The 20,571-nt window shown below is 43.7% G+C and overlaps 9 protein-coding genes and 4 non-coding genes across 13 annotated transcripts; 6 read left to right on the top strand and 7 right to left on the bottom strand.

Moving 5' to 3' along the window:
• Positions 1–269: 269 nt before the first annotated feature.
• Positions 270–863, top strand: L203_102899 (uncharacterized protein; the record flags this gene model as incomplete). Its single annotated transcript, XM_066212314.1, has 5 exons — positions 270–305; positions 354–411; positions 467–525; positions 572–733; positions 789–863. 5 exons carry the CDS (start codon positions 270–272, stop codon positions 861–863), a joined length of 390 nt encoding a protein of 129 aa, XP_066068411.1.
• Positions 864–1,659: 796 nt separating this feature from the next.
• L203_102900 lies at positions 1,660–1,749 on the bottom strand. Its single transcript has one exon. It is a non-coding gene; the product is annotated as a tRNA-Val (tRNA).
• Positions 1,750–1,996: 247 nt separating this feature from the next.
• Positions 1,997–2,990, bottom strand: L203_102901 (uncharacterized protein; the record flags this gene model as incomplete). The annotated part of the gene is made up of 5 exons (XM_066212315.1): positions 1,997–2,085; positions 2,164–2,613; positions 2,663–2,766; positions 2,829–2,880; positions 2,945–2,990. 5 exons carry the CDS (start codon positions 2,988–2,990, stop codon positions 1,997–1,999), a joined length of 741 nt encoding a protein of 246 aa, XP_066068412.1.
• A 98-nt stretch (positions 2,991–3,088) lies between these two features.
• On the top strand, positions 3,089–3,502 carry L203_102902 (uncharacterized protein; the record flags this gene model as incomplete). Its single annotated transcript, XM_066212316.1, has 4 exons — positions 3,089–3,212; positions 3,268–3,327; positions 3,383–3,426; positions 3,482–3,502. 4 exons carry the CDS (start codon positions 3,089–3,091, stop codon positions 3,500–3,502), a joined length of 249 nt encoding a protein of 82 aa, XP_066068413.1.
• Positions 3,503–3,859: 357 nt separating this feature from the next.
• On the bottom strand, positions 3,860–5,232 carry L203_102903 (uncharacterized protein; the record flags this gene model as incomplete). Its single annotated transcript, XM_066212317.1, has 6 exons — positions 3,860–3,927; positions 3,981–4,604; positions 4,656–4,710; positions 4,765–4,868; positions 4,928–5,073; positions 5,129–5,232. The coding sequence occupies 6 exons, from the start codon at positions 5,230–5,232 to the stop codon at positions 3,860–3,862; spliced, it is 1,101 nt and encodes a 366-aa protein (XP_066068414.1).
• A 469-nt stretch (positions 5,233–5,701) lies between these two features.
• On the bottom strand, positions 5,702–6,974 carry L203_102904 (uncharacterized protein; the record flags this gene model as incomplete). The annotated part of the gene is made up of 5 exons (XM_066212318.1): positions 5,702–5,772; positions 5,822–6,412; positions 6,469–6,636; positions 6,694–6,854; positions 6,913–6,974. 5 exons carry the CDS (start codon positions 6,972–6,974, stop codon positions 5,702–5,704), a joined length of 1,053 nt encoding a protein of 350 aa, XP_066068415.1.
• Positions 6,975–8,216: 1,242 nt separating this feature from the next.
• On the top strand, positions 8,217–8,303 carry L203_102905. The gene has a single exon. It is a non-coding gene; the product is annotated as a tRNA-Ile (tRNA).
• A 904-nt stretch (positions 8,304–9,207) lies between these two features.
• On the top strand, positions 9,208–10,778 carry L203_102906 (guanine nucleotide-binding protein subunit alpha; the record flags this gene model as incomplete). Its single annotated transcript, XM_066212319.1, has 7 exons — positions 9,208–9,505; positions 9,595–9,779; positions 9,827–10,166; positions 10,213–10,292; positions 10,343–10,496; positions 10,542–10,654; positions 10,707–10,778. 7 exons carry the CDS (start codon positions 9,208–9,210, stop codon positions 10,776–10,778), a joined length of 1,242 nt encoding a protein of 413 aa, XP_066068416.1.
• Positions 10,779–11,816: 1,038 nt separating this feature from the next.
• Positions 11,817–13,162, top strand: L203_102907 (uncharacterized protein; the record flags this gene model as incomplete). Its single annotated transcript, XM_066212320.1, has 3 exons — positions 11,817–12,173; positions 12,219–12,393; positions 12,453–13,162. 3 exons carry the CDS (start codon positions 11,817–11,819, stop codon positions 13,160–13,162), a joined length of 1,242 nt encoding a protein of 413 aa, XP_066068417.1.
• A 417-nt stretch (positions 13,163–13,579) lies between these two features.
• L203_102908 lies at positions 13,580–13,666 on the bottom strand. The gene has a single exon. It is a non-coding gene; the product is annotated as a tRNA-Ile (tRNA).
• A 2,136-nt stretch (positions 13,667–15,802) lies between these two features.
• L203_102909 (uncharacterized protein) lies at positions 15,803–16,441 on the bottom strand (the record flags this gene model as incomplete). The annotated part of the gene is made up of 3 exons (XM_066212321.1): positions 15,803–16,106; positions 16,167–16,315; positions 16,376–16,441. The coding sequence occupies 3 exons, from the start codon at positions 16,439–16,441 to the stop codon at positions 15,803–15,805; spliced, it is 519 nt and encodes a 172-aa protein (XP_066068418.1).
• A 733-nt stretch (positions 16,442–17,174) lies between these two features.
• Positions 17,175–18,237, top strand: L203_102910 (uncharacterized protein; the record flags this gene model as incomplete). The annotated part of the gene is made up of 5 exons (XM_066212322.1): positions 17,175–17,226; positions 17,278–17,355; positions 17,400–17,593; positions 17,646–17,968; positions 18,024–18,237. The coding sequence occupies 5 exons, from the start codon at positions 17,175–17,177 to the stop codon at positions 18,235–18,237; spliced, it is 861 nt and encodes a 286-aa protein (XP_066068419.1).
• Positions 18,238–19,021: 784 nt separating this feature from the next.
• L203_102911 lies at positions 19,022–19,108 on the bottom strand. Its single transcript has one exon. It is a non-coding gene; the product is annotated as a tRNA-Ile (tRNA).
• Between the last annotated feature and the right edge of the window lie 1,463 nt (positions 19,109–20,571).

A 20,571-nucleotide genomic window follows, 5' to 3' on the forward strand; every position in this document is an offset into this window, starting at 1 on the left:
TCGTGCTATTGATATAGATATAGCCGCAGACTATACAATAACTACTGGCTAGGTTCAGGTGCATTCGACGTAACGTGGTAGGCTCGTACTGCAGAAAGATTGGTAGGTATCTCGTCAAGACTTTTGTCCAAGTCGTGGTTTACTCATTTCATATCGTTTTGGTTTGTAAACTAGCATCTTTCTATCTACATTCCATCAAGTTGAGCCTGCAAATCGTGCTCATAAGCGAAAAACCTAGCAATGACGAAATATCCAACGCAACTCGACTAATGACTGGTAAACGAACAAGACAGTATTACCTGATGGTGAAGATGGACCAAATTATCGTTTAGGCGAAAGCAGAACGGGTCCAGCGTTTGAAATTGTTGTCCTTGATAGCAGAGGAGGTCCATTGGAGACTGATTGTGCAGGGTATGTGGATCATTGACAAGTAAAAGCTATTTGCAAGCTAAGCATCGAAACATAGGTATCTTGTCGAGTCTGTCCAAGACAAGTGGGAGGGTTGATTTCTGGCACTTGAAGCAGGTAGGGGAATTGAAGTCGTTGATAGGTTGTATTGACAGTTATGAAGATCTGGTCTTGGATCACTGGCTTTGCTGTTGGCCTCCAAGCCATCTTCGATGTTTCCCAATGTAGGACTTCCGCCCGACTGCAACACGCCTCTCCTCAAAGCATATCATCTTATCTTTCTTGGGGTACTATTTTTGATTTTACGATATATCACCTGATATCTGTTGGTCCATCTTAGAGCCTACCTAGTCACACATACTCATTTTGATCATGGACAGTTATTGTTATTCCAATCCGATTTTGTGCCTTATCGCCCAATCAAGGATGGGGCTGTCAAACGATCAAGCTTGTAAACCTCTGCCTTTACCGGTATACGGCATACCTGCAACATTGACCAGGTGTCAGGAGTTCGGTTGTTCTTGGGCTTGGTCTGGGAGTGCTTGGGACTTGTGGATTATGTAGGAGTATCTATCTCAAATAGACTCTGACAGCTATCAAGATTCATTCCTTGGGGAACTATCAACCACAATCCATTCCTTATATCTTCTTTGCTTAACGTCCTTCCGTCAGGTTCTAGCTCAACCCACTATACCATTCCTCTACATACACAGTATCCTGTCTTCTTATATCCGCACCTTGTACATCATCCTGACAGTCCCCCGCAGTGGCTGCAAATTTACCCATGATCTTCCACCACCAATATCACTAGCAGTTGACAGCCTTGTCAAACCAGCCTCATGACCACCATAGTAGAGATACCACCCTTCAGTTGTTCTAGCTACTTCAACATTCCAAACGAAAGATGGGCAAGGCTCATTGTAATGAGACCTGCTTCAAATGCGTTCAACCCCTTTGATTCTTGAAGGTATCTTTCAGAAAGGCCTGAGTGAACATTTTGAAAGGCTTCGTCAACGGTTTTCAGCTTGGTCTTATGCTTCCAGTCCGAACAATCTGATTCTCCTTCAGCATTATAAAAATCTCGAAGACACGAGACAGTAGCACCGAAAACGAAAGGGCAACTTCATGCATCAATACTAGAGATAATATGCGTAGCTTATGCGAATATTGACAAAGACAACTGGCCAAGTTCCAGGGTTAGAAAGATGCAAAAAAAAAGCTTTCAATTGGGTAAATTGAAGGGAAAAAAAATGACCCCGGGCGGGATCGAACCGCCGACCTCCTGTGAAGACATCCATTTATATGTTAGACAGGTATGGTGACCAACTCCATCACGTGGCCATTATTGAATGTATTAGAATTGTGTAACTATTATATGTTTTGACCAATGGATAATCACAGTTGAACATGAGCAAATATCTCTTTCAACAATTCATTTTACAAGATTGAACTATCGCAACTTTGCAATGTCATACACATTCTACTCCTTGCTAGTATACAAGCCTCTCCTTGACAGCATACAGATTTAAATCGGATGAACTCTCAATGATATAGTCTGTTATCACTATCTCAAGGGAAAGTTATTCTATCAAGCATCGGCTCTTTTCTTTTTTGACTTGCAAGAAGCGCCAGATGAAATATCGCAGCCTCCAGGACATGCTGCAATCAAAGACCATTCTGAATTAACAAGTTAGCTTTGATTTCCTCATTGTCATTCGTCTTTCTCAATGAGATCAACTGTCGTATGTCACTTACTTAAACCTTGGGCATTATTCTCAACATAATTACAGATATACAAACTACCTCCTTCACACTTTTGCTCACCTTTGGTGCTGCACTCTCCACCAGTCGAACTGCCGCCGACTTTGGTGGGTTGAGCTGTTTCTGACCCTGTGCCGCTAGGAGAAGCAGTAGACTTTGAAGTGTCAGACGTCACTGAGGATCCACTGGCTTTATTTGGCTTTCCTCCAGCCTCGTCATCATCATTCCCTTTACCCCATGGCGGTACAGCAGTATTGATGGGACCGACGCCGTTGAATCCGCCTCCAGTGTAGAGTGTCTTGGCTGGGGTGGGAGAGTAGGAATCTTTACCTGGAGCTGGTGCCCAAATCTGATTGTCAACAATCTCAACTCTGAGGTTCACAGGATTGTTGCCGTTGTTGCTATTACAATCACCATTAGGCATGAGTTTGACGTATGCATCGACTGTAGCAGAGTGAGTACCTTGACGTAGAATCGTTGAAATGAACCTTACCGCTTAGATCAATGATGGGAGCACTTTCTGCTGCTTCACAAACATCCCAAGCAACAAGTTCGTACCCAAAGTCAACTTCTTTGTCGTTCTGATATACTTTGACTCTGTCGGTGCTTGTCAGCACATGTATCGCGTTTATCATCTGCACGACAGGGTTCCAACTGACTGTTTACCACACCAAGCACTCAAGTCGCCGTTCATAAGGGTGCGATTCAAAGCTACAGAGATTAATGTTGGAAACGTTCAAGGTGGTTGTACGAATCCCTGTCTTTGACAACTCACCAACGATACGATTAGTTTTCAGGTCTGCATATGAAGGCCCATTCATTTCACAGTGCGGAACACTCGAAAGAGCGCCTACATCATTCCCACGAGCAGCGCATCTGTCGCCAGTTGACTGGTAACCATAGTCATAGTAGCTTTGGAATGAATGGTCGGCTTTCTCGTAGGCTTGTCACAGGAATCATAAACGCTTACTATGTAGCCTTGGTGTCCTTAAAAGTGTGGAGTACCTTAGCCCCGACCAGCGAGGCTGTAGCGAAAGAAAAGAGTGCGTATTTCAAGGCTTTGAATGCCATTGTGACCGCTGACAGAATCTGATTAAGAATACGGGCTTGATATTCAACCCAGAATGGCAAATGCAATACGATTCGTCCTGCTATTATGTATGCCCTGGTCGACATCCAACATCGCCTGCCAAGAGCCACTTTTGACCTATAGGTTCAGCCTCAACAATGGTCCGCCTCTGCAACAAGTTTGACATTGTTTGTATCAAGGTCCTTTTATCCTATCGTGGAGATATTAAACAAAGGTGTGTAGGTAGCGCAGCTTTATGACTGACAGACAGAGTAAGAGAACGCATTGCAACGCAAATTGACCACCTGTAGTTGAAAGACTTGTGCGTTGAAAAATAACTCTGTCTAGGTCAACACATAGCATAACAAATTCGTTTGCTCATAATTATTTTTTGAAAAACTTCCAAAGTATTCTTAGCGAGTGCAGGTTGTGCATACTACGCAAGCTGATAGGAAACCGAAACTACTACCTTGCCAGACTTATTTGCAGCACATCTACCGTTAAGTACTGTGATTCTTTAGTGAACCTCATTCAACACAATGAATGGCATAATAGTATAATCAGATGAGGCTACCACCTCTGTGTCCACGATAAAACCGCTAATCTCCTTATTGTTAACCTTTATTGACATTCTATGACACCACAGTCCACCGAGCATTTTCCTGGACAATTATTCTGCAACACCCAGCCTGTAATCGCAACAGCAGTCAGAACAAAAGTATCTAAAGCAAAACCAACTCACCGAGGATTGATGTTCCAGATTGAGTATTCGCGCAGATCTTTAGAGTGTTGGCTTCACAAACATGCTCTCCCAATTGATATGTCTTTCTGTCACTGCCTTTACAGGTAGAAGGTTCTGTTTGAGCAGTTGCAGTCACAGTGACAGTAGAGGTAGAAGTAGAGACAGCATTGTTGTTTATTAGCACCGTGTTTATTCCAGGAGGTTCACTCTGTGCATTAGAGCTCGGTAGGCCACTACCTTCGCTAGTTGTATCGGTCTTTGTCGAAGGACCATCGGATGGTTTCTTGTTGGGATCTGGGCTAGGATTAGGCGTAGGCTGTACACTTCCACCTCCGCCTTGTCCATCATATCCTCCAGGCGTATTCGCCCTAATCTGGGTAGGATTAGGGTTAGGGCCTGTTCCAATACCACTAATGGTCTCTCCCCATGGAGCTGAAAGCGTAACGGGTTTTGGAAAGTTGTAGACTCCTCCTGTATAGAGAGTGGTAGCCGAAGTTGGAGAATAGGAGCTCGATCCAGGAGCTGGAGCCCAAACTTGGTTATCAATGACTTTGACGGTAAGACCTTCAGGATTTTTGCTGTTTGGCCCGCAAACGTCGGAACCCAACAAAACATATGGGTCAACTTGTACGTATCTTTAGCTATCATCTTTTCGAATGACAAGGGTCAGCCTACCTCCCATGTCAACCTTTACGTGTACTGAGCATTCCAAGCAAACATCCCATAGAACCTAGAGAGATGTATCAAAGAAGCTTTGTCAACGCAGAAACTTGGAAAGACATACTAATGGTTCTTTATACTGGATCTCGGTTCCATCACTCTTGAAGATTTTGACTTCTTTACCACACCATGCACTTTTGTCTGTTTCCATCCATGACTGATTCATCGCTAATGTATGGCTTTAAAACAACCATTCGCTTGGTTAGATTCACAAAAATTTGGCTTACCGACGATACGACTTGTCTTCAAAGACATAAGTGATGGACCATTCTGTTCACAACTGGGTACATCGGTCTGTCCCTCATTCCACCCTTTACGACCAAATCTCGGAGCACATCTATCACCAGTCTCTTGCCAGCCATAATCGTAATAGCTGCTCATTCTGTTAGCATAACCCTTGCACCAACAGGATTGAGGCTGTAACGTACACTGTCCCAACAGCATTCTGCAGCTCATACAAGGTCTTATAGGCCTCAGCCTGTGAGGCTATGAAGCTTAAGAGAACAGAAACGGTGGTAAAGAACGTCAGCATCGCTCCGGGCGATTGTCTCGTCACAGTTGGGTCACAAGCATAAACACGTCGTTATTCAAAGACAACCAACACCTCTGTATACAAATACAGTCAGATCAATGCCTATTTGACAAAGACATGGTATCCTTTCACGGTAACTCCTCAGATGGTATCCTTTATCTCGACTTGTCATCAAACGATGGTTGATACAGCTGCACTGAGGAAAACCATCACTCTTAGCAAACCGTGACAGAAAGCGGTGGTTACGCATGGGGTGAAGTAGCCGTAGTAGCTTGATCAACCATACAGAGAGCAATCATTGGTAGAATTGAATATGGGCTTGTAACTTTTCTCGTTGTGATTCAGCGCCGACGAATCATATTCATAACACCCTATGTGAAAGAGAGACGTAAAACAAAAAATGTACTTGGCAAAGCAATCAATGATTCACCTTATACAAAAATCCCAAACAGAGATTTTACCCCAAACCTTACTGACAGTCTACTGATCCGCTGTTGGTAATTTGACAAACAGACCCACAAGTCTCAATTGTTTCCCAGTCTACGATCCATGGTCAGCAATATCTCTTGCCTTCAGCTGAAAGTCTTACCCAAGGTAGTAATACTTATATAATTGCAGACTTGCAATGTCAATCCATCACATTGCCAAGCACCATACTTGCATAGTCCTCCGCTGCTAGTGTCTGTAGGAGAGGGAGAAATGGATGTATCTGTATCACAGTCATCAGATACAGTAGTAGTCTCTGCACCAGAATGGTCAGAAGAAGAGGCAGTTGTATGTGGAGTTTGCACGGCGTGGTTCACAAAGTTATCCTTGCTATTTGTTGGTTGGCTGTTTATATTGGATTGGGAATTCGGGTCTACATAGACAGTAACGAGAGTGGTGGATGTGGTAACGAGGCCGTCGTTGGTTGTATCAGTATTTGATGTAAGAACAGCCTTCATATTATTGACAGGGCCAGAAGTGAGAGTAGTTTGAGTGCTGATAGGTACTGAAGTGACTACAGGTGTTGACCCAGTGACTACAGCACCTTGAGAGGTGCCACTTCCAGTCTGCTTGGCAGCTCCAGCACCAAGACCTTCGGAGGGGTCAACTAGGTAATTGTCAAGAACTTCATATCGTAAACCCTCGGGGTTGTTGCCGGCACAAGTGCCGCCTTTCATTTGAACAAAGGCAGCAGCTAAGAATGGAGAATTGTTAAGTCCCATATGCCATGGTGTGTGATGATTAGCTCACCAGAGGCGTCAATAATCATTGAGTTTGTATCTCGACAAGCATCGCAGCCATCCCAAATGTAAAAGCTGCCTTCAGCAAATTGAAACTTGCTACCGTCGGCATTGTAGATCTGAACTTCACGGCCACACCAGTACGCCGGGTTAGCAGCAACCATCGCTGAATTGAAAGCTTATCATCGTCCATTAGCTCGTCTATGGATTCCTCTGCAAACAAATAAGGACCCACCAACGATTCTGTTGGTACCCAGTTTACTGAGAGAATAACCCCGGGCTCTCTCGCAAAATGGAACGCCACCGTTAATGCCTGTAGCCCAATCAGCAGCGACAGGATCTCCAGGTGTAGAGCCGCAAGATCCTGGGTAGGTTCCCTGTTTGATATCATAGTAGCTAGTAATTGATCATGAGCCTTGCTTCCAACTGCCGTACATGAAAGAGAGCGGCATACAATGTCATTCTCGCATTCGCCTGAGAAAAGACGACGGCATGCGCTGGTAAAACAAGTGCCATCAAGGCAAAAATAGAAAGAAAAGCTGGAGCAAACATAGCGCCGGGCCTTGTGTCTGGAGAAAGAGGAGGATCGATGTAATACAGTCAAGAAAGAGGGGCCTATATGCTCGAAATAAAAGAGTGTGAAGCTTTGAAAGAGAGTGGTTTCTTCGGCGTTCTACATAAATGTCCCTTGAGAAAGACCAGGCTTGCTGATTGAGGGTGTAAAGTAGATTCCGGGCGATGGGGTCTGAAGGGCCAGCAAGAAAGAATAGACCCAAAAGAATGGAGATGGTAAGTGATTCAAGAGTCCATTACAATCAAAGCCTCACTTTTGAACAAGCACAATGCGATTGCTCCTTTGATTCCAAAGGATCAATTGGGAGATTGGTGCATGTGTATCACAAGGACATCCATTACCCCTGACTCGGGATTTTAGAAAATCGTGAGAGCTAATCTGTTTCAGTTGTTTTCATCGTTGATGATGTGAACCTGTTAGATAATAGAGCAGTTTCAACGCAGTAGACCATCCACCTTCAAAAGAGTGGTCAGATATATGATAATTACACAAGAGGAAAAATAAAAGATTGACTGGACCCTCAGGATTTGGCACCAGAGATAACTCCACAATGGACTTTTCATCCCAAGTCAAGGATACAACATACCTGTCAAGACAGAGCACGTACAATGCATGACTATACTGGCAAAAAGGCACTTGTGCCGGTGGTTAAGCTGACAGCTGCAAGGTGTATGTACCAGCCCGAGACGTGTGTTAGCTATACTCCTGTAGTAACCGGCCGTATAAGATCGTCAGCAGCATACAAGACTTGACTCGCCTACCACAACATTTCCATAGCATAGGGAATGCCTTTCGACCTTGGTATGAGATAATTATTTCGTCCAAGGTCTAGAGATAGACTACTTGACTTCTTGAGCCGACCAAGGATGATAGAGTATAGTAGATTGACAAGAGCAACATGCTTGACACGACTATAGTCAGTTCTCGACTTGCATTAGTATAGCGTACGTGTTGGAGTATTAGTTAATGTGGCTGGCTATACTCAAAGCAAAATGGTAAAAAGAGGATGGCTTGTGGGTTATTGACAATGTTATGCAATAAATACAATGGACATATTCATTGGGTAAAATGGGAATTGACGTCGCAGCATTTGGAGAATGATTAACGATGAGAATGATAATAATACCACATGGTGCATTAAATACTCATAGTTAAGTCAGATCTATCCATTGATAATAATGATCGGTCGATTATATCAGTTGGTTTAGATAGTGGAGCTAATATTACTGGGTATTACTCCAAGGTCGGCGGTTCGATCCCGTCATCGATCATGTTCTGATACTTTTTTTTCTTCTTGTAACTGCTTTCTTACTCACCATGACTAGTCTTGATCCTTATCTCTATCATTTTGTATGCATCACTCAGTATTTTTCTATTTCTTTTAAAATACAATCAATGGGTTGTCTTGCTCGTGGCGTGTCAATAGTACTAGTGACTGATCCATTTGGAATAGTAAACCAAAAGATTGCTGGGAACAGCTGTATCTGAACGAGAAGCGGCCATTCTTTAGGACCAAACACCGACCAAGTCTATCCTTCATTGAGTAGGAAACGCCTTGATTACAATCGCTATCATTACATGAATAGTCTTTTTAAAGCACAGATTAGAAATTTTTTTCTAATCAACGGATGCATTTTGTAATCGTAGAATTGGTTCGGGACATCATGAGTCTGTTGGACGGCATCTTTTTTGGCTTTCATTTGGTATTTCCATTTCTATTGCCTACATCTTTTTACAACTATAAGACTGCCAGATTGGCCAGATTGGAATACCGCATACGACTGAGGAGCCTCCCAGCAGGCGACTCTGAAGGACGCATCGGCGCAGGTGAGCAAAGTTTTATGAAACCTTGCGGGTTCCACGGTATGGCGTGTCGTAATGTCTACCATCTATTGCAAGGCTAGTTTGGACTTGTGAACAACATCGAGACGTTGTGGGAGGAGGAAGAAGGGCTAATGGATTCTGGGAATGGCTGCGGCCAGGACAGGCATATGACTGATGGGAACTGTAGAGACAAAGCCATCTATTCCGGCACAACCTTTTTGTCTTTGTACATTCGCTCACAAACCCATCCTTTGTTGTCCGGCTTTATCATAGCTACACCCGTGGCCACGCACGAGTGTCCCTTTGCCGCTACCTCTTTCCCATCTCACCCGTTTACAGCAGTCTGTTGTCATGGGTGGCTGCATTTCTACGCCTGATGGTTCCAAAAAGGGGCAGCAAACCAAGCAAGTAGCAGGACAGCCAACGGTCCCTCTGTCAGCGGCAGACCCAGGCGTTCCGCCAGGAGCAAATGATTCTGCTCCAAATAGCGCGATCGCAAACGCAACATCCCAAGGCTTGGCACAAGCGTTAGCGGCCATAGAACCGGCACCAGATACGAGGGGGAACAGGAACAGAAGCAATATCATTGATCGACAGATAGAGGATGATTCAAGAAAGTTTAAGAAAGAGTGCAAGATACTACTGCTAGGTGGGTGGGACGATTAACATGGATGAATGGCGCTACGCTATTGGCGTGACGTTTGTCGGATAGGTCTATGCTAACTTGGTTTGGCTTAGGGTCTGGTGAATCTGGAAAGTCTACCATTGTGAAGCAAATGAAGATTATCCACCAAAATGGATACTCTAAAGAAGAGTTGTTCGAATTCAAAAGCGTCGTTCACAAAAATGTTTTGGATTCTGCTCAGGCGTTGATTATGGCAATGAGGAAGATTGGTGTAGACCCAGAAGATGCAAACAATAGAGTAAGGAGGTAGTTGTTGCCTCTTACAGACGTGCTGATGCACTACAGTCATACGCCGACCGTATCCTCGAGTACAGGATGGATGCTGAAGTCAATGCCTCACTTCCCTCGGATATACTCTTCAACATCGAAGCTCTTTGGTATGACCCTGTCATTCCTTCCGTCATGGACCGCAGTTCTGAGTTTTATCTCTTGGATTCTGCGACTTACTTTTTCGCCAACATTCGAAAAATTGCAGCGCCAGACTATATTCCCGATGAAGCGGACGTTTTGAGAGCGAGAACAAAGACTACAGGTATCAGCGAGACGAGTTTTGATATGGGACAGTTGAGCATTCACATGTTTGATGTGGGTGGACAAAGAAGTGAGAGAAAAAAGTGGATCCATTGTAGGTTTTTGCCACTCGAAGGAGAACATGGCTGACATGCGGAAAGGTTTTGAAGCGGTTACGTCAATTATTTTTTGTGTGGCATTGTCAGAATATGACCAGGTGTTATTGGAAGAGTCGGGACAGGTGAAATCTATCATCTCATGTGAGCGATGCGTCTTGTTGACCGTTTTTAGAATCGAATGCAGGAATCCCTCGTGTTATTCGAGTCTGTGATCAACTCTCGATGGTTCCTCCGAACATCCGTCATTCTTTTCTTAAACAAGATTGATTTGTTTAAGCAAAAATTACCAAAAGTTCCTCTTGTCAACTACTTTCCGGAATACACCGGTATGTCGCACACCATGTTTTGAACACTACTCATGTCTTGGATAGGTGGCGCAGACATTAACAAAGCTGCTAAATATATCTTGTGGAGGTTTACCCAGACAAACAGGGCAAGGTTATCGGTGTATCCTCATCTAACCCAAGCGACGGATACCTCAAATGCAAGTTTGAATATTCGCCTAGCTGGTCTCATGCTGATATGCTTACCCTTAGATCCGACTGGTCTTTGCCGCTGTCAAAGAAACCATCCTCCAAAACGCCCTGCGTGACTCTGGTATCTTATAATGAATTTGCTTCTTTAACGCTCTACCGAATTCTTTCGTAATTTCAACATCAATCGCCATTCCTCTACACTCATCGAGAGTACCGTTGTTACTTTCACAGTATGCTTTTTTCTTCTCTTTATGACTATATCTTTCCGTGCTTCAATGCTTTCCTTCCTTTTACTGTCACAGTTCTTCGTTGTTAAATGGAAAATCCTATGAATTGATATGGATACATACGCTCGCTTTTTGTGCATTGAACTGCCATAATCCTGATGCTTGGTAAGGTTAATAGCCTGAACGAGGTTTTATAGGCTCACATGTGTCCAGATGCCTTGACCAGTGTCAGCCGAGCCAGGCACCTTGTAGTCTCTGTTTCCATATGACAAGCCATTCTGTCGTATCACCAGTGACCACGGATACTGATTGTTCACAGCCAGCATAACGACACAAGCCATTCACGCCTGTCTACCAACCGAAATACTATCGACGCCGTACACCACCAACTTGGACGACCACCAGAACAAAACACGCAAAAGGCTCCATTTGACCAACACGCTCTCTTCCATCATACTCTACAAGCACAACAGACACTCTTACTCATTGTCCACCCTATACCTCTCTGCCAGCAGCCAAAAACCCTCCCTATCTACAACGGGAAAACGCCAACTCTAGCCGGGAACAAACCACCTCGGTGAATTACGCTATTATCCTTACCCATTCCTACATCCTCGTTGAGAGAAGAACCCTTTCAAGCCAACAACAAGTCCAAATCTACCTGTTGAAAGATATAATTCAAAAACAACAACATCCATGTTCTTATCTATCTAGGAACCAAACATTGTCGTTGAATCCCACCCTCCTTTCGATCAAGTGATCGGCGGATCGTTCCTGAAAGAACCTCCACCAATATTTTGCCGAAACCTGAGAATCTCTCCAAGAACGAACCTCGAAACGAATTTCACACGTCATTATGTCATTGATAAGATATCGCTTAGATAAGGATTCGCGAGTATATAAAGAGCAGAAAAAAAATTGGATTCCCCGCGTCCTTCTCATCATGACTATCCGTCGCCTACATAATTCGCTGGCGGCACATCCGCCTGCTGTTGGTCACTCTTCCTCACGCCTGGTTCCTCCCTACGCTTATACGTACTCTCCTTCGACCCCTTCGACCCTTCGTCCTCCCTACTCGTATGTTGCAACGACTTTTAAAGGCTCGGCATTGGGTGTTCACGAAGCTATGGGACGTTCACTTAAGGCGCAGGTCAATTACGGGATCTATCAGCGAGAAGGAAGGAGTGACGGCTGGACTGAGTGGGTAAATGAGATTGTTAAGAATGAGAGCTTGAGGCAGCGAGTCGTGAGAGCTTGGGAAGAGACTTTGGCTGCGTTGCAAGGGATCAAGGACCTAGGGGTGAGTTTTGGTTAGATGACAAGACTCTGATGGTTTGGCGGATAGAACCAGATCCCACAAGTTGCTTTCCACTCCCTCGCCTCGCACTTGAATTGTGAATCGACGGTTGAAGCGATCCGCAATACGGGTGCCATTGTTGTTCGCGATGTCGTCCCAGACGCTGAGGCGATGCGGTGGGCACACCAAGTACTACAGGCTATCAATAATGCCAGCGGTCGAGGTTGGTAGCTACGTTCAGTCATGGCTGGGTATCGCAGATTGACTTGACTCTATTGCCAGCTGTCTATTGGCATCCATCACTCATTGCCGCACGATCTCATCCGTCTGTTTTATCGGCCAATGCCCAACTTGCCTACAGTCTGCTCCAGCAAGACGTCTATATTGAGGCGGACACCATTCGGGACGGGATCGCATCCTCCAGGACTAAACCTGATCTTGCACTTCCATGGCAGGCTCACAATGCTCTGTCATCCCACCTCGCACTCACGCCCTCTCTCTCTTTTACAGATGTCAACTGTGGAGACACTTGTCTATCTCCAAGCATTCACGCTGCTACTTATACTCTTCTTCGCCCTCTTTTCAGAGCAGTCAAGTCGAAAATATCATTCTACGATCCATCTGCTTATCTCCAGCCCCAAAACTGGGCTCTCGACCCTGTTATATCTTCAAGTCCCTCGTCAGTAAACGATCTACCTCACTTGGCTGGTGCCAAAGTGCTCCTCCCTCGACTTTTGCCTGGCGATGTTGTCCTTCACCATACTGCGCTTCCGCTCTTCAACCAACCCACAGGCCAGATCTTCCTCCCTATTCATCCGAGAAAGAAGGACAGCAATAAACAGTGGATTCTCAAGCAACGTGAAGCCTTTGAAAGGGGCCTTCCACCACCTGGTGTAGGCGAGCCTGGAGAAGATATGGTTGTTGCAGAAGCTAGAGGCAGAAAGGAAGATATTCCAAGTCGAGCTGGGAGAGAAGCCATGGGTTATGAATAAGCGTCAGCATCTTGTGCTTTGACGAAAAGACGTCAAGGCGAAAACACGATTACCACAATGATTACCATGTCGTTATCCAAAGAGACAGAGTACGGCCGCAGTGATTTATGGCAGTTGCCATGGGATAAACAATTACCAACAGACAATGGCTGTGTATACAGGTCTCACTTCTAATGGTCCTCAACTTGTATACAAATATATCTATCCTTCATAGATTAAAATGTGCTTGAGATAAAATATAGGTGAGACTTTTAAGATACCATATCTTTTTGTAGAGCAGTGCGTTTGATAAAGATTGATGAGATACTTGCCTGGACAGATTGTAAGGGCTTTAAGCTGGACATACAAATGGGATGGTTTACAAAAAGTTTTGAGACGTATCATTGGAGAAATTTATCAAAATTCTGATATAAAAAATGATCGATGACGGGATCGAACCGCCGACCTTGGAGTAATACCCAGTAATATTAGCTCCACTATCTAAACCAACTGATATAATCGACCGATCACAATTAATGTTTATCAATTTTAGAAAATTATTATGTTTGTTCGAGCGAAATGTAATATTATCATTCTCCGCATGAGCTCTCATGTTACAACTCATAGTCCATGGCTAGTGAAAGTCAATTGTCTTTTATTATTCTCATCTGTTCCAGTTATTCGTCGATATGACCAGCAGTGCTCATGACTTGTCTATCAGGATTATGAAGATTAGTCGTCTTTCTCTGGCCTCTTGAACAGAGAAAGCTGAGGAGAGTTGAGAGAACAATGTATGGGATATGCGGCATTGCTGAATGAACCAGAGAAGGATATAAGAAAGGACTTTTAGCTCGCAAATCTTCAGAGAATGAATATTGATACTTGCCTTTATCTATTTCACTTAGTCAATCCTTAACGAAGCAAATTACGTTTCAAGTTCTTCTGATCCTATTTCAAGCCTTGCCCTGACTCTACGTCTCCTTCTTCTGGTTTGAGTCGCTGTTCTATGTAGCCAATGTCAGATGCTAGCCAGTTTCCCTTCGTCTCGCTTTATAAGAATCTCCAGAGCCTTTTCGAATTGATTCGGCGTCCAATGTACATTTGTTTTCGCATATTCAGTCCTTGAAACTTCCATTCGATGCTCTCTCCGAATTCAATCTTGGAGATTGCTTTAAACGATTTCATCGCAGGTTGCCGCAGCCCAAATTCTCCTGGTCATTCTTTGCGGTATCGCCAAATATCTTTGTGTTGCCTGTGATCTCTTCCTTTTCGAGACCCAACTTGATGGCTTCAAAAGTGTAAGAAAGGCATTAGCCGGTTGATTTTGTTTTGTGGCCTAAGATGGTAATGTGAACAGATATTTCTTTCAATATAATAGGTCTGCCTCTTGTTGATAGACCTTTTCAAAGGCAACTATATCTTCCGCAGATGTCGATAGCGTTTTTGTTAGTGACAGATGTTTAAAGCCAAAGCAGTCAAACTCCGTATCATCATCGGCGTACTGGGACACTGGTAGGTAAGTCATTTTCATTCTACCGACAAATCATAGTATCGCTCGTGAATCTTTTCTCATGTATAGCTCTGATTCCCTTTGCAATACTATGATTTGTCGGTAGAATGATAACAACTAGTCATATATGAATGATTATTTTTTTCAATTGAAGTTCCGTTGCGTTTTTTGGTTTGTTTTCTATTATGAGCTTGTTAAAAATAAGACATAGTCCATTCCATGCTTCTCAAAGGAGCAGGGACAGTTTCCCTTTTCTTGTACCAATTCGTTATACGGCAGTCATATCTGTAGAGTAGATGTTGGTAAGAGTAGATTAGAATGAATGAAGCGGGGTCAAGTCTTGGTATCAAGTTCTTGCGACTAGTGTTGACGATTTTTCTGTTTCACCCTTCATTGCTATGATTGTTGGCATTGAAAACGCTGTTGACTTTGTTCTTAGTTGGATTGATTTATGCTGCAAAGACCGGAGTTCGTCGACCTAGGAACGTTGTCATCGTGGAGCTTCCCATTGTTGTCTTTCAAACCCCATCTGGAAGGACAAGCCTTTGTCTCAACAAATGGCTAAATCTTGTCATCTATTATCTATCAATAGGAGATTGTCTTAGTGATGACACAATGTTGATGGCAGCTTCAAGTTCAAGACTTTCCAAAGTCCTAAAGTACTGAGAAACCCTCATCGGTCAGAGCTCAATTAGCAAGCGTTGATCTCCACTCTCTTGCTGTATAACCATTCCGCAAGCAAGGTTTGAAAACGCCGTACAAAGGCAGCTTTCGGTTGAGGTGTTGTGCACGCCATCCGACCAAGCTCCGAAGTATACCAAGACTGGTTGACATTTTGAATCTTGCGACTGAATTGGGCGAAAAGAGAGTCGGCGGGAATTAAGGATGAGCCAATGTCACAAAATACTTATAAGAGATACGCTGTTGTGGGCCAAGTCAAGAGTACGCTTGACATAATATCAAACTCGAGATGCTATGAATCAACGAAATAACTATTATTAGATGTTATAACCTACAGCTTGGTGTGACTAGAAATCGCTTCAACCAAGACTGCAACCAAACATTACCACTGGCTTGCCCACACAGAACTCCTGGAAACACTCGGTCGTTTTTCACTCTCTGCTTTGGTTCGCTTCTTAGAAAACGACCCATCACTTCTTGCCTTTGCTCTTTGCTTTCTTAGTCTTGCTTTTGGCCTTTCCCTTTTTCTTAGCGCCGTTCCCGAGATTTCCACCTGTAAAGAGGTTTTTCCTGACCACGTCTTCACCACCATCTTCTTCAAAAATTCGAGTAGTATCAGTCGATACCGACGTTCGAAGCCTGCCATCAGGAGGTGTCGTATCTGGGCGTTGTGGGGATGGAGATGGGGGACGAGAAGATCCTACTGAAGAGGCCGAGAGACGTCGAGGGGAGCCAGTACGAGCATTCGGAGAGGTAGATACTGGCAACATATGGCTAGTTGCATACATCAGTTTGGCCATATTTAATTTATAGAGAAGCCAACACAAAACTCACGAGCCTACTTGACGTCCTATGGCAGCTATTCTCACTCTCTGCTCTTCCGTTAACCCTTGTTGTTCAGTGGCACCATAGTTGGTCAGAGAATCCGCAGAGACGATCGAGTCAGGGCGATTCGGCGGCAGCAAGGTGGCTGTATCTTGTGTCTGTATATCACAATAAGACTTAGTAAATACGACACATTCAATACGACGACGAGCACATACCGGATCAATGTTTTTGTCCTTGTCCTTTCTGTGACCACAGCAGAGCAGAAAGTCAAGGAAGCCCATGGCTAGATGCCCAGGATTAGGAAAATGACACTGACAGTGGCTGATTTATCGTCTGCAGAAGAAGGAAAGATTATAAAATTAGTAAAAAAATAGAAATTTTGTTGACAAATAATATAATCACAACAAAACGACGGAAGCGTAAAAGCGGCGATATCCGATCTCATTTATCAGCAACAATCCTTATATTCAATAGTCGTTAGAATTATTTTCAAATAAGAATACAAATTGCAAGGCCAAAATGACCACGGAGTGATGTAACGATGAATGCATACATTTCTCTTCTAATTGGACCTTTACAGCTCCGTATAATCCAACCATTAGCAGCCGTAGGCAACTATTCGAGTCTGCATGCAACGTTGGCGTCTTTGGAGTCTGGAACTGTTTAGTTATCCAAGATAAAAGTAATTCAGCTGATCGAGCCTGAGACGTAGGTAGGAGGTAATGATTATGTTGATTGTTCGCCGACAGGATGAGACAGCTGGGTCGTCCACGCATAATCCTTTTTGGTTGCTTTGCTATGCGAATATCTTAGCAAGTTGATGGTCAAGCTGAAAAAGATGTAGTGCTGGAAAAGATGTCAAGTTGAGGATAAATAAATACTCTAGACATTGATGGTGCCACTCGCTCACTCGCCGATATTTGATTCCGTCTCTACCTTCACGCAAAAGTCATTCTTTAAACGTATTTGGCGATTGATATATATCTCCAATCCATTAAGACATTTTTATTCATTATGAGCGACGACCCTATGGCTGACTTCCTTGCCAGGGAAAAGGCGGCACTTGGTTCGTCTTGGGTTTCTGTCTTTGAGTGTAGCTGATGGGCGTGATTGATAGGGGACGATGCCGACTTGTTTGCAACTGGCAATCCTCCAAGTGTCCCTTCAGGTGTTGAGGGTACTTTTCCCGACATCTGTACGTCGATGTTTGTAGATGGGGGATGGCTGATTTTGTTGCAGCTTCGCCAGCAGCCGAAGAACCTCGAGCTCCGTCTCCAAAAGGTATCGACTTTTTCCCTTCGCTTGATTCGCCTGCTGCAAACGCAAGTCGGGTGCGAGTGACTGGCACTGCTGGCACAGGCCAAGACGAAGAACTTGAGAAATTTGAGAGTGCTTTCCCCGACTTGTCTGGCGAACTTGGTGGCCAAACTGCTGTACGTTTGATGTTGTGAAATTGGACATTTGAATAACGTGCGGCTACGATAGCCTAAGCCTGTGTTTGACGCTCTCTCACCCCAACCCTACGGCGCCTCGCCTTACCCACCTACTTCGTCTGCGCCTTCGGCACCTCAAGCCCATCAGCATTCGTCGATTCTTCCCCCGCCAACGTTCGCGAATATACTTCCTTCTGCCGAAGAAGATACAGAACCGATCAAAGCTTGGAAAATAAAGCAGGCCGAAGAGATCAAGGTGAGAGGCGAAGATGACAAGAAGAGGAGAGAAGAGATGGCCGATAAGGCTGAGAAGACTATCGACCAATTTTACGAGGATTACAATAAGATGAAGGAAAAAAATATCAGGGAGAATAAGTTAGTTTTGTTTTTGGCCTTTCTCAACTTGTGGGTATTCTGACTCATTGTTTAGAGAAAATGAAGCAGCATTCTTGGAGAAACTTCAAGAATCTATAGCAAAGGGGACCTCATGGGAACGTATCGCCGACCTTATACATCTCGAAAATTCTCAGTCTAAAACTATCAGACCCTCTGTGCCTGGTGGATCGGATTTGGCGCGGATGAAGGAAGTTCTATTGGCTCTCAAAAGAGAGGGAGATAAAGCTCCAGGAGCGGCCGGATTCTAATTGGAAGAAAAAGAGAAATTGTATAGTATAGAGGCTTGCCTCAATTGATATGAACATTTCATGACTTTGAAGGTGTGAAGGATGATGGAGTATATTTTCCAAGGTGAAGTGCTTTTAACAGGAAAGAGCGAGATTCCATGGGACTATTGTGTTCATGGCCAGTTACACTAAGCCGCTACAGCTCGCATTTGGCTTTGTTCTGTGACCAAATTGGACAGTTCTACCCTTGTTTTGGTGGAATAGAGGTTTTCTATAGTGAGTTGATATCATAGTTGTAGATTCATTCTTGGAGAATGTGTCTGTTTAACTATATCTCTTGCCTTCTTTTATATAGTATGGCTACCGTTGAAGTGCAGCGGTTGTAATCTAGGTACTTTAGAAAGGGAAAGCTGAAAGGTCAGTATGGCTCTTCAATGCTAGGGCGAGTTATCGTGTACGGCTTGAAGCCACATTGGTAACACGGCAGCTTATGAATCCATGGCTAGGAAGGGAATACCATGTTGAATATTTCGCAGTGTGTTAGATTATGGATACTTTAACTGGTTCCTACACCTCTTCGTCTGTGTCCGATTACGAGATGGGTACTGTGAGAGTATGTAGCATCACCGTTGGGTATGTTTATAAGGAGAACTGTTGATTCATCGATCATATAACAAAAGTATAACGTTTATTGTAATGATAAAAAGAAAATTTGCAGGCTTGGGTATATTTTTTATAGCTGTACCTTTGTAAAATGCACATGTGATATGTACATCTCTTGAAAAATTAACGTAGTGCATAAAAATGATCGATGACGGGATCGAACCGCCGACCTTGGAGTAATACTTAGTAATATTAGCTCCACTATCTAAACCAACTGATATAATCGACCGATCATTGTCGTCTTTCTTTCAATTTTTATCCACTTTATTCTTCGTTTATAACATTTATTTATTTAGGTAATTAAATTTAAGCCATTACAACAAGCGATTATACCAACTCATAACTAAACAAATAATCTATACTAATTTTCCAAATTCTAGCAGAAACAAGCAGCTCACTTCTGACCATCTGTGACGCTGATGCGACTCATCAATTGTTAACAAAAGATAAGCAAAAAAAATCATTCATCTGCTAATAGCTTTTGCATCTTGTTGTGCACATAGCCACAACATCAACTCCAACCGTCATTGTACTACAGCTACTATATGCTTAACTAGGCTTCAAGACTAATAAACCTCAAGCTACTTCAATTGCCAAAGAAACATACTGCCTTACGAGTACAAAAATCTCATTCTAGCAACACAACCAATCCTACAGATGTCAAGAGCAGCTAGGAAAAGCTTTACACGCATAATGGATGCCTTGATGGAGAAGAAGCTATGAATCAACGTGCTAATGCATAGTTTATTAGCAGCTCGGCTGAGCATATACCATGCTGTTGTTCAAAACGACTCTTTGGTGGGAAGGCCCGGTACAAGGGTGTCAAGAAAGTCTATCTTCGTCTCTACAATGCCGGCTGTATCGCTTTGATTCGTTCAGGCAAAGAAGGATTGCAAACTTGCTGTGCCTAAACTTCACCAAACTCTACGTACAGCCAAAGTTTTGAACGGCAAACATACAAGTAGCCGCTGCTGTGCCCACAGAACCACATCGCTCGACAACCCACACAACCAACCTTGTCATCCTCTGCCTCAAACACAAGTTTATCTGTCAAAGCTGTCCTCCACCAAGCACTGTTGCCACGGCAGACGGTACAACCAAAGCCTACTGCCAGTCCTCTCATCATCTAGCCCACAAGACCAACGACAAGTGGGGAATGAGAGAGGAAATCCAAAGTAGTAACGGCCTTATTCAACTCCATTTCAGCTACAAGTCTGACCTGTCGCCTCTGCCACCCTTGGAAATACACACGCTGTACGCACAAGGAAACTCTGGGTCAGTCTAAAAGCCAAACGAGTGCGGCAAAAGCGACAAAATAATCTTTGATATGACAAGGAAAGATCTCAAGAGGGGCGGGTTATATGAGCCGTCTAGAATATTTTTTTGTTGAGGTCAAGAAAATAAGATTTGGCTGGCTTCAAGGAAGTAGATTCAATAATCTGTACAATAGAAATGCTTTTATGCCTGTGTGATCAGAAAACATAAGTAGTCCAGAAGATTTTGAGACTCAATTGAACAGGCTTCAAAAGGATCAATAATATGACATGACAGACTGTTCGGACCATAGGGAGGGAAAAGTGAAGAGAATTAAGACATTGTATTCGTTGAGGAAGCGGGTATAGTTGATTGACCACCGTAGAAGCCAAGAAGATATAAGAAAGACTGATTGTTCATGGCTCTCCAGAGAATCAA

Source organism: Cryptococcus depauperatus, chromosome 3 (genome assembly GCF_001720195.1).
Source record: "Cryptococcus depauperatus CBS 7841 chromosome 3, complete sequence".
NCBI classification, from domain to species: Eukaryota; Fungi; Basidiomycota; class Tremellomycetes; order Tremellales; family Cryptococcaceae; genus Cryptococcus; species Cryptococcus depauperatus.